Source organism: Desmodus rotundus, chromosome X, assembly GCF_022682495.2.
Source record: "Desmodus rotundus isolate HL8 chromosome X, HLdesRot8A.1, whole genome shotgun sequence".
In the NCBI taxonomy this organism is placed as follows: domain Eukaryota; kingdom Metazoa; phylum Chordata; class Mammalia; order Chiroptera; family Phyllostomidae; genus Desmodus; species Desmodus rotundus.
Window position 1 is genome coordinate 94413698 of NC_071400.1, and position 13767 is coordinate 94427464.

The 13767-nt window shown below is 40.2% G+C and overlaps 1 protein-coding gene across 2 annotated transcripts; it reads right to left on the reverse strand.

Annotated features, from left to right (window-relative positions):
- Positions 1 to 13701, reverse strand: PIGA (phosphatidylinositol glycan anchor biosynthesis class A). 2 transcript variants are annotated; one of them, XM_053917568.1, is made up of 6 exons: positions 13663 to 13701; positions 11099 to 11877; positions 6654 to 6786; positions 5540 to 5672; positions 5168 to 5374; positions 1 to 2319 (listed from the first exon to the last, which is right to left on the reverse strand). In XM_053917568.1, exons 2-6 carry the CDS (start codon positions 11814 to 11816, stop codon positions 2053 to 2055), a joined length of 1458 nt encoding a protein of 485 aa, XP_053773543.1. In that variant the 5' UTR covers positions 11817 to 11877; positions 13663 to 13701; the 3' UTR covers positions 1 to 2052. The 2 variants fall into 2 exon arrangements, with proteins under 2 accessions (XP_053773543.1, XP_053773542.1); XM_053917567.1 differs by lacking the exon at positions 13663 to 13701 and adding an exon at positions 13400 to 13546.
- Positions 13702 to 13767: the final 66 nt, after the last annotated feature.

Sequence of the window (13767 nt, forward strand, 5' to 3'; positions counted from 1 at the left end):
GAAAATAGTCAAAATGTCATTTTGGTCTTTATTTTTATAGGACATGTAGCATGTTTTCATAAATCAGTTTTACATGTGCTACTTTTGTAACATGAAAAGAAATACTACATTTTCCATAAATTCCTCATCACCGCAAGTTCACTTTCAAATACGTGGTGGTAAGTACAATATGTTTCCATATACTGACCGGTGCAACACTGAGAGTTACGAGTAACGTATCTGGGAAGCTTGAAAATGAAGATTTACTGGAACAAGCAAATTTGCTTCCATTTCTTAAAAAAATAATTCTAATTGGAAAATTACATCTTTTACATGCAAGAAGAATTTTAAATCCCATGCCCACTGAAAATAAATGACAATTTAATAATAATTTTGAAAAAAAAAAAACTGCCGAGAAACAAAAATGTAAGAAAAAATAGTCTGCCTTTTAAAATTGCCAAATAAAAACAAATGTCAGCTTCTCGCTTTCTCATGAATATTGGCACTGTGTATTCCATATTTATATAAGTCAGCTTCTGTGCATAAAAATCCCAATAAGATTTAGTGATTTGGGTCAGTTCACTTTTCTTCAACTAAAGAACTCCTAAGTTCTAGATTTTAAAAACTGCACTCTTGCGTCTGTGTTTTAGTACAAAACACAAGTTTATTTCTTTACATCAGTGGCAACTGGTTAGTAGGCATGTTAAGATACTTTTTAAAAAGTTGTGTAAATATTGTCATTAAGAAAACCCTGTACAGAGTCACAATACTGCCAGAATGTAAGTGCACCTACATGTTCCTCAGTCTTTTGATGTCAGTCATTTATCACAAACACTTATCCGAAGGAGTTCAGTAAGACACACCAATGTAGATAATTGGGGGTTTAAAACCCCATGGCTCCAGGCAACAACAATTAAAGTTAACAACACACCCACCCACAAAGAGACTTATAGTCCTAAAATTTTCAGACTCAATTCACTGAAGAAAACGTTCCAGGCTAAAGGCTTTTTTAGCACACTGACAATACTTATCAGGCATCAGCGAGGCCACAAGTGAAGGGAAGTGACGCCTCCCAAAGGTACAGGGTAGCAGCTGAGTTTGAGATGGCACACCCTCATACATTCTGCGTGGAGAACACGAAGGCATTTACAGAGAACTAAATTATGCACTGACAGATGCGGAGGGTTTCTCTCTGCACTCTCATCGACAGTGATATCGGTCCCTAGTAACAAAAAAGCAAAAAGCAGTTTCCTAAACACAACCGAAAATGAAGGTTCTACCTAGCAGAGCACACGCAAGGGGGTCAGAGAAGCGCCCGGAGCGTGGCAGCAACTGTTTCCTGGCATTGAAAGCATGCACATTTCTGGCATGACGGATGTTCTACAATTTCCCATCAGCTGTGACTACAATGAAGTGAGCCATTTCAGTGATGCACAGCAAATGCTCTCTGGTCCTTCATGGCAGGAAGTATGGAGTTCAATGTTCTACACAAAGTAGGCGCTTAAAGCATGCTGGTAAATGACAGACCTTAATACTCAAGAAACCTGCTGATTATATTTAACACTTACTGAGTGTACCCAACGAATGTTTAAGAACATAACTTAAACACCTAACGGAGGTACGCGGACATGACTTAAAATAGTTCCTAGTTATTGTACTTCCCTAAAGAAAACTTGTAAACATCTCATGAATATCTAATTAATGGCAGAATATTTAAAACTGGCCAAAAAAAAAACCCCCCCCAAAAAACCAATGCCCAGAAAACATTTGGCCCTTCAGCACCCAAAGCTCCCAAAATATGTGAAAACGGCTTTGCTAGAGGGATTTCAGTAGTCTGAAAAATTTCATACCTGAGTGGCATAAATAGGTTCTCTCCTAAATATTAAATAAGTGCAAGGAGTTTCTACACTCAGGAATTGCATAAGTTCTCTTTCCTCAAAGTAAAACATTGAATGATAGAGAGGTAGCATAACTTACTAAATTAACTTTAAAAAAGGACAAAAGCAAGGTTCTTTTCAATAGTGTTATCAGAACTATTGTAAGTATTCAAAATCTTCCGATCCAGGCTTTCTTCTACCTGGTTTTAGGCATCTCGTTATTCCTGCCCCGTTTTCTACTATAAGGATATTGATGAGTCCAGGCCCCCTTTGGCCCTGTGGCATCTATGGCAACATCAATGACAGAATCTGGTGTCATCCATCTCAGGAAAGTGAGAAAGAGAAAGTTAAACACAGCCAACAAAGCAAAAATGCAGCCTGTGACTGGGCCACAGTGAGAGACGAGTCTGTCCAGCCGTTTGTCCATGGGTAACACAGTTTCTCCTGCCACGCGGTTGTACACCTGGTGGGAGAGAGGCGGAGAATGAGCACTCTGATCCGCAATAAAGAACGATCAGGAATGTTTTAGAGATGTAAACAGAAGTCGCTTGCATTTCATTGTTGTTGTTACAGGAATTATGTAGTTAATGACATTCATTACAGAAATGATTGCCTTCTGATTCAACATTCACGGAGTGCTTATTCCGGACAAAATACCGGGCTAGACGCCATGGGATCCCAAGACGAACATGCCACGGCTCCTGTCTCCTAGGGGAATCACCATGAATTTTAAGCCAACTATGAGAATTCTAAAGACCTGGAACCGCTCTTCAGGTCACCTCTCTGGAGACCACATTTAAGTCAGCAGTGACTCCCCAAAGCAGGGCTGGCCTTCTACGATTCCTTGGCTCGGCTGAAAAGCTTTCCCTGCTGTCTGGTAGACATCAACCAGAATCAGTGACAATCTAGTGTGTTTCTTTCTGGGTACAGAGCAGCTCTTCTTTTCCACAGCCACATGAGGCCGGGCCGCTGAGCACAGATGGTGAGAACACACAGAAATGTTTCATGGGTTCCACACAAAAGCAAGGGCAAAGAGATGGGGAAATCTTGGTACATGGTATAGGTCAAACACTGGCAAAGAAAACAAAGTTTATTGCAGAGAATTGGTAGTCGGTGGCTTGCTTTTCAAAGCACTCATAATAAGCACTAAACTCACAAATAGTTTGAAAAAACAAAGATCTGAAAACATACTTATTGGGAACACATCACATGGGCCAGCACTGATTTTCCAATCGCACTTGAGCATTACAGGTGCCCGTCTCATGTATCAGATCTGTAAACAATCTCTTTGTGAACTCAACAAAGTTGCCAGGTGCCGTACAAATTTTGCAGGCCAACGGCCTTTGAAAGATACAGGATATTTTCATCGAGCTCTTCCAGTACATTTGGAAACTTTTTAATCAGGATTATGTTGAGAATTATGCTGAGGCTGGTGAATGACAATTGTTCGATTTTCTAAAAAGCACTGTTACACTAAGGCCGGAGCGTTGAAAAGAATCAAAATGTCCTGTGCGGAGCAGGCAGAACTAAAAGAGCCACTGCAAACTGACCTGTGTGTCCACCTTTATTTCTAGGTCCATTAATTTGTGATCTTAAGTGACAAAGTCATTTACTGCTGGGAAGAGAATGATAGGTGTGACAACCCATTACAGGACAAGGGTTAACTTTTTTCTGAAATGGATACTATAAATTACCATGGAGTATAAAACAGGGAAAAATGCAGATGTTTTACTATTACTTTAAGCAAAGCTAAATGAAAATTTGCGGTGAAAAAAAATCCTAATTCGCTCCTGTAACATATGCTGACATATTGTCACCAGAGTTCTTTGACCCGAACTTCGTATCTACAGTAGCTCAGACTTCCAAGGTTCACGTGACGCCAGTCAAGAAGGTGAAAGAACAACTTCCAGAGCTATGCTTATCAAGCAGATAGAGCAGCACTAAAAAAAAAAAAACAACGAACAAAAAAAACCTGTCTAACCAAACAACCCTGCCAACCGTTCTAATAAGGGTCATATTAGAACCTAGGGAGTGGTTGGGGGGAGGGCAGGAGGACAGGAAGATGGAATGAACAGCTCCTAAAAAGGCTTCCTAGGTGATTCTGACACGTACTCCCAGCAGGTAATCAGTGCTACATTCCAACTTCCGAAGGAAAAGGGTAGTTATTTCATATGAGTAGAGATACTGCAAAACTTCTAGAAGGTGAGTGTCTCAGAGACATTTCAGTCAAAGCTCTTAACTCAAATATCTCCTACTTCAATAGACAAGAGATAAAAGAGTTTCTCTGCACTTATATTCAAATATGAGTTCATCTTATGTATGGGAATTGAGAATTGAAACCAAGTCAGAGAGCCTTCCAGTAAAGAGCTATTCTGCTCACTAAACTACTGCATCTTTCTCTCTATTTCTGGCTGGAAACTAGCTAGCTGCTCCACTGCCTACAGTGAGAGCATAAAGCAGAGTCTAAACTTCATGCTTCCAACTAACTGACCTTCTGGTTCAAAATTTCTATATACTAAGAAGTCGAGTGTTTCCATTCAGTGTGTTACCAGGTGGTAAGAGGCATGAAGCAGATGAAGTAATGAGATTAAACAAAGGACAAAACTGAGCAGAATAAATGAAGTCTCTAACTTGAAACCAAGAAGCATTTCCCACACTCATACTCTCCCACCTGGGGGTATTCATCTATGCCCTGTACCTGTCCTTTCGGAAATTCTCTAGTGCTTTTTATCTGTGGTCAAACTTCCGACATTTGTCATATGCATTTTGAATTCTAACTTATTATGTTCTCAATCAGCCCAAAGATGCACAAATCCTTTTCCTGGAGAAAATCACAGTAGTTAGCAGAGGTGGCACAGGAGTTTTAGGAAATAGGCTGAATTAAATATCTGCAAGTTATAAAGTTGCTGCAATCAGACTAAAGAAAAACCATGCATTTTCTAATAGACCTACACACTTCAGAATTATAAACGGCCTCAAGAAAATGTCTCACAGTAGGCTGAATATTAGTTCTGCCTCTAATAGCTGTGACTTCTGGAAAATTCAGTGACTTCTTTATGGCCAGTTTACTGAAAGGGGTAGACTGCATTACTGCTACTTTCAGGTGTCAAATGCAATGATTTGACGGGAAAGGTAAGGTCTAGCACATACCAAAAGCACACCATTCACTTCTTTTCATTTGGAAGAGACTTCATTAACTTAAGCAATAGAACAGAAATGATACGCATGTATAAGAAAAAGCCAACGTGTGCATGAAACATCAGGAATTCAGACACAATCTTCAAATACCCTTTTCTCGGCAGGTGACATACTTTTTCGGTTCTCTCCGCAACATTCCTCCAGGTGTAGAAAGTCTTTACTATGTTATGGATTTTTTCTGGAGCCGGCAGTGCTCCGGACTTCAGTTGGGAAATAGCTTTTTCCAATCCCTCACACAAAGATTTTACAGAAGGCTCGCATAAAATAATCAGATTTTCTGGAAGTACTTCAGGAATTCCACCAACCCTGGTACTTACAACCTTAAAAAGGGGGAAAAAAAGAAAAAGAACATACAATCTAGTGTAATTCATGTCTCAGGAAAATAAGCAAAACCAACTTAAAAAAATTACTACAGAATATGTCTGATTAGCTTTCAAAATGCATGTACAGAAACCCCAACAATGTAAGCCCTCAAAGCTTTTTACCTGTAAACCACAACTGGCTGCTTCCACAATTGCCATGCAGAATGCTTCAGTAAGGGAAGTATTAAGAAAAATATGTCCTTGAACTAAGACATTTCTAACGTCCTTGTGTTCTAAGGCTCCCAAGAGGCGCACTCTGATTTTTGAAATGAGAGAAGAAAGAGGACAGTGAAAATCACACTACAAAAGAAATATAATTCATAAGCCAAGTATGCTATTCATATTATACAGGGTCCGGCACAAATAACAGCTTTTTTTAAATTATAAATTCTTTTATTACAAAACCATAAGCATGTAATTCTATACCCTGACAATATCACACATATGTCAAATATCACACCATATGACATTTTAGCTGAAATGTGCAATTAAAACTGTAAATGATCACACGCATGTTATGACCCTACCAACCACACTCAAGCAGGCCTTACTTCTGCCGGACGCTGCACTTAGATTCTTACTGGTTCTAATGCTTTTCTCCTCAAAAGATTAATATTGCCAAATTCTGACCTAAAAGAAACAGTCTTATTAATAAGCTGTTTGGTTAAAACTCATACAGCTAACATAGTTCTAACTTTTACCACATATCAAATTGCATCGTTTCCAAAATGAGTTTGCATTTAATGAAAACATTAATACACTTTAATACACTTTAAATTATTTGTTAGAGTCGTTTCTAAATAGGAGAAAGCCCCCTTTAAACTGACAGGCACAACCCTTGCATGTTATCTAAGTTACTGAGGAAGAGAAATGTTCAAATCTGTATGTGCAGAGGAACTAGCATCATTTGGGCCATGCTATTTAAATCACAACTCAGTGTGGTTTCAAAATCTACAAACACTTCCAATCAAAGTAGCTGGGCTTTTGTACCGTCCAGAGTGCCTCCAATCACTGCCCCATAAAGTCAAGCGACAGTGGGCTAACGAGAAAAGTAAAATTATGAATTCTTTAGCTAGGGTTTGCGATTTTATATAAATTTTTAAAAATGGGCCTTGCATTACATTTCTACAACAAATATATGTGGGGGAAGCAGCCCACTTAATGTAGGCACGTAGCAAAACCCGAATTTAGGTAATTGATATTTTCTCACCCAAGACGATATGGAATCCATCAATACCTGTCATGTAGCTGGTATCTTTCCCGTACTTCTTCCAAAATTATTCTCTTTGGTCCCTCTCCCCCAATGATGAAATTTAAATCTTGATATTTCTGACAGAGTTCAGGTATTATACCACTCAGCAAGTCGGTACCTGTAAATAGAAAATAAAGTTAACTGTTGGAGATATTTATATTTAAACTTTAAAAAAATCATCAGAGCTGAGATTCCACACTCACTTTGAAAAGTATTAGCTATGTCCTGCTAGTAGAGAAATGAATCCTCTGAAACCTTTCCTGGGAGAGGATAGTTCACAAACTGCCAGGGGCCCTCCAAGCATTGCAGTTCTTGAAGGTACACACTCAGCCGTCCACTGTTACCTTCCAGATACCCAATATGTGTACTATTCTGTTTCATTTTAGCACAATGTTCTTTAAGTTTTTCACTTGTGTTTACACGTTGGCCACTTCTAGAAAAGGTATTTGAGGTAGCTAGCATTTGAGTTAAAGTTTTCTACAGAGCAGGACAGCTGACTGGAAATCTAGATCTTGTTCTGGCATTTTAACAGTCAAGCTCTTTTTCATGGGAATTTGCTGATAAAAGATATTGAGATCCGTGTACCTAGAGTACAAGGTCTGTTTCAGTTATAAAGTTCTACTTTACCCTATGATTCCACTTCCTGCCACAGGAAAGGGCTGAGCAACAAAGTATATGTGCCATCTCCACTTTGCACAGAATGCAATTTATACAGAGGATTCTGCAGTGAACACTATGGTATCAGCAAAATACCATGTCCATCCAGCCCGCTATAGCCCACTTCCCTGCAGGAGAGTAAATGAGGGCGACAGGACCATCAGCCCGACCATTACGTTCCACAGAAGAGAAGAGTGCATCTTTGTTCCTTTTTTTCTAATGAAACACTTTTCTTATAGTATGTAAATACCACCTCAGGTAATGTGAAGCAGTAAATCATGTCGTACTAGTCTGAATGTGGCTATCCAAAGTAATGTTGACACTACTGAGAAGTTAACTAATTAACAATTACAAACTATAAAGTAAAAAGGCAAAACAACCCAGTTAGTTTATTGAGAAATACACACACACACACACACACACACACACACGAGAATCGCACTAAAAATCTACCCAAGTATAGGCAGATCAATTATAAAAAAGATGGTGGGAGATAGAATATATACAGGTCGTTTTTATTTAATAATTGAAAATAGGATTTAAGTGAACTCTGCTTGTATTTTCAAAATGATTGCACTAGCAAACATAAATTCACATGCGTCTTTTCTGAATTATGAAGGCTTCTCATTAAAATCTTACCTTTTTTTCAAGTCCATTACCAAATCTATCAATTGGATAAAAGGCTTAATGACTTTTAACATTTATCATCCCATAACTTTCATTTTCTTTCCCCTCCCTCCCTTATAATACAAAGGTTAAGAACCCATTCTTCAAATGCAAACATATAGAGCAATAATCATAATTGCTGATAATAGCTAACATTTCCTAGCGCTTACTATGCCAGGCAATATACTTTAAATACAGTATGTCATTGAATCCTGACAGGTACCTTATACAAAATGGAATTGATTTTGTCAATTATCTATGGAATTATTCTAAAAATAAAGGGTTTTCCCCCACAATAAAAATGTTCTAGTGCCCGTAAGAAGACTCTAACACAATGGAACATGCAAAAAGACTTCCACTCTCTATGGTCACCCAAAACGGACAAGGAAAATTCCTGATTTGTACTGTTTTTAAAGTTAAGCCTAACAATATTTTCAAGAATCTTCTGAATCTATAACTAAGACAATGGTGGCTGGGCCGGGGGTGGAGGAACAGGAGACCTTTCCTCAGGAAGAGCTGAACTCATGCTTGTCATCCTCTGTTACTGTGTAAACTGAGCAATTACTTACCCTCCCTGAGACTCAGTTTCTTTGTCAACGGATAACACGTGCCCTACAGTTGTTGCGAGAGTCAAGTGCAGCAGTGAGCCGTGCACGGGCTTTATCAACTGCAGGGCACAAATGTAAGTTGGCATTACCACGACCCCAAGAAGTGGGGCGCGCCTGCACGTTCCTGGGAGCACTGTGAAACCCTAACTGCACAAAAAAGGGGCTCAAGGAAAGAAGCCATCCAGGAAAACTGGGTGATAAGAATTTTGATTTACCCTATCCCTTACTCAATACATTCCAGTGGGCCTTTGATATCTGGTCCGAAGGAACACATAAGGAAATTAATTTGTTAATTATCAACAGACCATTAATACAACTACTCACTTTGAGGCTACAGATGTGGCCATTCCTTCTCAGACTGTTATTTTTTGCATGATGCCTGGCATATGGAGAAGGTTCAGTATTGGTTAAATTATGGAATTGAGAACGAGAAAGGCTGTACCTTCAATCTGCTGGAGGCTAGTTCAGCTGGTTAAGATACCATAATTAGTGAGGTACAGGTAACATGTTCAATTGTTGTACATAGATAATTTCGCTCTGATCCTTGACCATGCATGCATCATACTTGCTTAGCCAGCTATCCCACAAAGGTATGCCAATTGATTAAAAAACATTTTAAACACATTTTCTTAGCTACAACAAACACATCAGCAATATCCCGAGGGATTCAGAATACAGAATGCTGGTCCGTTACACCTTTTTGATTAGAGAATGACGGCATGTCATTGCTTTCACCTCACAAAACACAGTTCAGTAACACTTTTCTCACCAACCTCTGCATAAGAGCCTGATCACCCACAGCTCTCCTAAAGCAGATCTGGGGCCACTTGCTAGTGCACGGACGGCTGCACTTCCGATCCCGCTGCTTCGCTTCACACTTACCAAGAATCAGCTGTGTTGTCTACAAATCTGTTTGATAGCAGTTGCGCTTGTTACTATGTTGGGTAATTTAATTAAAAAGCACAGAAACTGGCAAAATGACTTTCTCTGAAACTAAGCTGAACCCTTTGAAGAATTCAATAAAGTCACAGAAAAAAAGCCCATCAGTTAGAGGGTATCCTAAACCACTGTATAAAATCAAACACAAATGAAAATCTGGAAGCACGCTACTTCATATGGCTTTAGGTTCCCACTGCATTTAAAAAGACCAAATTGGCAAATGTAAATGACGCTTTGTGAAGGTAACTGTGTAGGAAAGATGATGCAGTTCGAATCAGTGGACCAGTACTCTTAAGGCTGCAGGCTTACATCAAACTATTGGCAAATTTGGCGCACATTAATAATATTTTGAGTTGAATTTAGCCTTGGCCAGGTGACTCAGGTGGTTGGAGCATCGTCCCGTACACCAAAAAGTTGCAGGTGTTATCCCCAGTCACGGCACATACCTAGCTTGTGGGTTCCATCCCCCCATCGGGACGCATATTGGAGGCAACGATTGATATTTCTCTCTCACATCGATGCTTCTCTCTCTCCCTTCCTCTCTAAAATCAATAAACATATCTTTGGGTGAAGATTAAAAATAATAATTTTGAGTTGAATTCTACTATTTAAGGGGAGGTTATATATTATCATTTTAATGATTCCTTAGTTTAATTCTGATTACTAGACAGGTTTTCAAAGAGCATCCAGAACATTTATGTTTGAATTAACCAAACTGTTTCAGACTTAGTAAATGAGGCTCTCCGAATTCTACTGCAGTGGCCACAAAGAGCTGCAGAGGCACTAAAAAAGTCCTCCCCGACGACAGCAAACACTCACAGAGTACAAACCGGGCTCAGTACTTCAGAGAAACCATCCTGAACCCTCACAAGATCCCCATTCTTGCCCAAATGACACAGAGGAAAAAAATGAGACCCAGAGATGTTACATAGCTTATCCTCCATCACACACGGGACAGAGCTAGCCACTCCTTCATCACTTACCTGCCAATATGTTACTAATCGTCTCAGCTATGACGAAATGAAATATGCAAGCTACAAAACAGTAATGTGCAGAACAAGCTCAAAGATTTTGAGTATATGCACTGAAAAGGCAGGAAAGCTATAAAATATTTACTCCAGTCATCCCTGAATAGTACAGGAACAGCTGATTTTAGTTTTCACTTTTGTGCTTTCCTTAATTTTCTAAATTATCTGCAAAGAAAAGGCATTACTTTTGCAATTAGACGTTGGTGGTGGGCTTGCCCTGTACTTCTTACCACATGCACAGGACTACTTTACCTTCTAAAAACACCTGACCTGTTAAAGGGCATCAGGTTGGTTTTATTTTTAAGTAACTATTAAAACATCTAAGGCTAAGGGGGGCAGCATTCACCACTGTTCCAAAAATGTTTTTGAATGTATAAAACAATATTCGACCTTCCCTTGCTATATTTAATGCCAAAGTAGTCATAAAACCATAAAACAAAATAAAAAGCCAAACAATTCTTATATACAAGTATTCAACAGCTTTCTACAAGAAAACGTCTGTGCAGTGCAATTGTAGCTAACGTTTCATTACCTTTTCTGTAAACAAGTCTGCTGACAATAACAATAGTTATTATACTATCATGCCTTCTAAATGGGTCTGGAGTGAAGTCAGTAGGATCTACAGCATTAGGAATGACGGACACTATTTCAGGATTCAGTGCTGCTCTTAGCACAGTGTTTTCCTTACTAGTATAAGAGACACAAATTATGTGGTTTGTGTCACAAAGAGATACAGTTAGAAGCTTGTTTGTAAGCACCGAGCTGACATCAGCAAATCCAAAAAGGGAATGGTCCGTGAAGACTGTACGGAGCCCCATTGTCTTGGCGTGGAAGAGAGCATCATGGGCCATGGCAGAAAAGGAACTATGTGAGTGGATTATCGTGACTCTCTCCCGAACGAATATGTACCTGAGCAATGGCAGACTGTGAAAGAGGGTCGTGGCTGTAGATTGGTTGTACATAACTTTTAGGGGCAAGTAATAGACTTTGAGGCCTTTAGTGAGGTAACGGATGCCTTTTCGATTTCCATAAGCATGGGTGACAATTATGACTTTGTGTCCTCTTTCAATCAGGCACTGAGAGAGCTGGTAAATGTGGCTTTCCACGCCGCCCATATTCGGGTAGAAAAAGTCCGACACCATGCATATATTATGGGTCCGAGTTCTACACGTGAAAATATTTCCAGGGCTAACGTGGTAGAGAGCAGCTGAGGGACCATGGCCGTGCCCACCTCCTCCTCGATAGGCCATGCTGAGACAGTGTAGGCATTAGTCCTTAGAGCAACTCGGTTAAGGTAGAGTCACCTAGTACCTGAAAAGAGTAAAAGAGGATCTCAGCTCAGACAAAATACAGTCCAAATTCAAAATCCAGATATGAATACAGTTTTAATGTTAATGCAAATCTGTTAGCTTCCCCCTAGAAATAAAGCAAAGCTTACCATGAATGTACTGATTTGACATTTACTCACTTAGCATTTACTAGGTGTCATACAAAACCACATTCTGCAATGTCCTCATATCTTAACTTTGCTTTAAAAAACCCGCTATGTATAATTTTAAAAAATACCATAGTATATAATAATTTGCCATTCTAACTGGTTTGTCATCGAAACCAGTTCATTTCAATAATTACACATTCGGGCTCTTTACAGAAAGTGTGGCAACCTCACTCGAGAACTTGGCCACTGATTCAATGAATAGCATAAAGTTCTGTTACTACTACCTTTGTGCTTCACACTAAAACATACCCGGACCTAGAGCTGTCTGTTTGAGAGCTGCCTTCCCAAGTGCCACAAATGCTGCTGCAGACATGCACGTTTTCTCCTCCCTTATTCAAGGATGGTGGTCATCAAACTGCTCCCTTCATTTTCTCAACATGTCCTTCTGTTACGTGCGCCTCTGTGCCATCGGTGCCCTCCTTTCAGTTTGGAGTCTGAAGATGAAGACTGAACTAGAGATGGGCTGAATCTGGGGCCACTTTCTACATCTAAAGTATGAACTGTTTATCTCAGGGGACTCCTAGATTCTTATTGGTGCAAATGCCCACTCAATATTCAGTACTACTAAATTCTTCAGACTTCTGAAGCTGAAGCATATTGGAAACCTACTGAAACTTCTCCTCAGCTTTACAAATGAGATTTCCATGCCTCCAGAAACTCAACCACACAATGGGAAGCCATTCTAACCGTCTCAGTTTCCAATTTCTCCTGCAAACTCAGAAAATGCAAATTAACTGCAGGTGTAAGTGTTGCCTATTCTCTCTAACAAATTCACCTACATTTTAAATATATTCTCGGAAATACTCTGGAAGTGTTTGTTGACCTGAATTTACTAATTCAGATTCAACGTGATCAAATATTGACATTCTTCAAGTTTGTATTTAAGTGGCTTCATTAACATATTAACTGTGGTTTGCCAATTAAACCTGAATTGCCAGTTCTAGTCCATTTAAAACGATAAATGATAATGAAAACAGTAACGAACTAAATGAAATCAGAGTTTTGCATCAACCTGCAATGTTCTGTGGAGTCTGCCTACTTCCATCAGGTATCACCTTTATGTTGTAAAAGCTCAAAGAACGGTACAGTCACAAAATCTTAGATTTTAAAGCTAATGAGAGACTAAGAGATCTAGTAAACACTTCTTATTCTACAAATGAAAACCCAGACAAGTTGAGCGATTTGTCCAAGGTCCTCACCCAGCCACTTAAGTGGCTGCAAATTCTCGACCCTGGTCTAGGAGCGCCTGAGCAGTAATTAGCAGCAGAGGTTCCCGAGGAGACTGAAGGAGAAGCGGCGGGAGCTTGTGGTCAAGGGGGCGGTGCTTCCACCCACCAGTCTCTGGGCACTGCCCTGGCTTCACTCATTGAGACGACACTGGGGAGCGCCAGTGCCAAAGGGACGACCCCGCTCCAGCAAGTCCGCCCCAGAGCATCCTCAGCCCTATTTGAGTCTAGAGACCCTCGACCCCGACTTCTCAGCCTCCAGACGGGCCGGCTTCACTCCCTCCACAGCCAGCCAGGCTCCCATGGGGACAGTCCAGTCCAACCCGGAAGCGCCTGAGAATGCCGGCACAGAGAGGTCAGACACGCACTTACCGGCGAGTCCTATGGCCGCCAGTGTCCGGACCTCCCGCGGCAGCGGCTGGAGTCCCACCCCGCTGCTCCCAAACACCAATCCGAGGCGTCCCGCGCTCGAGCACC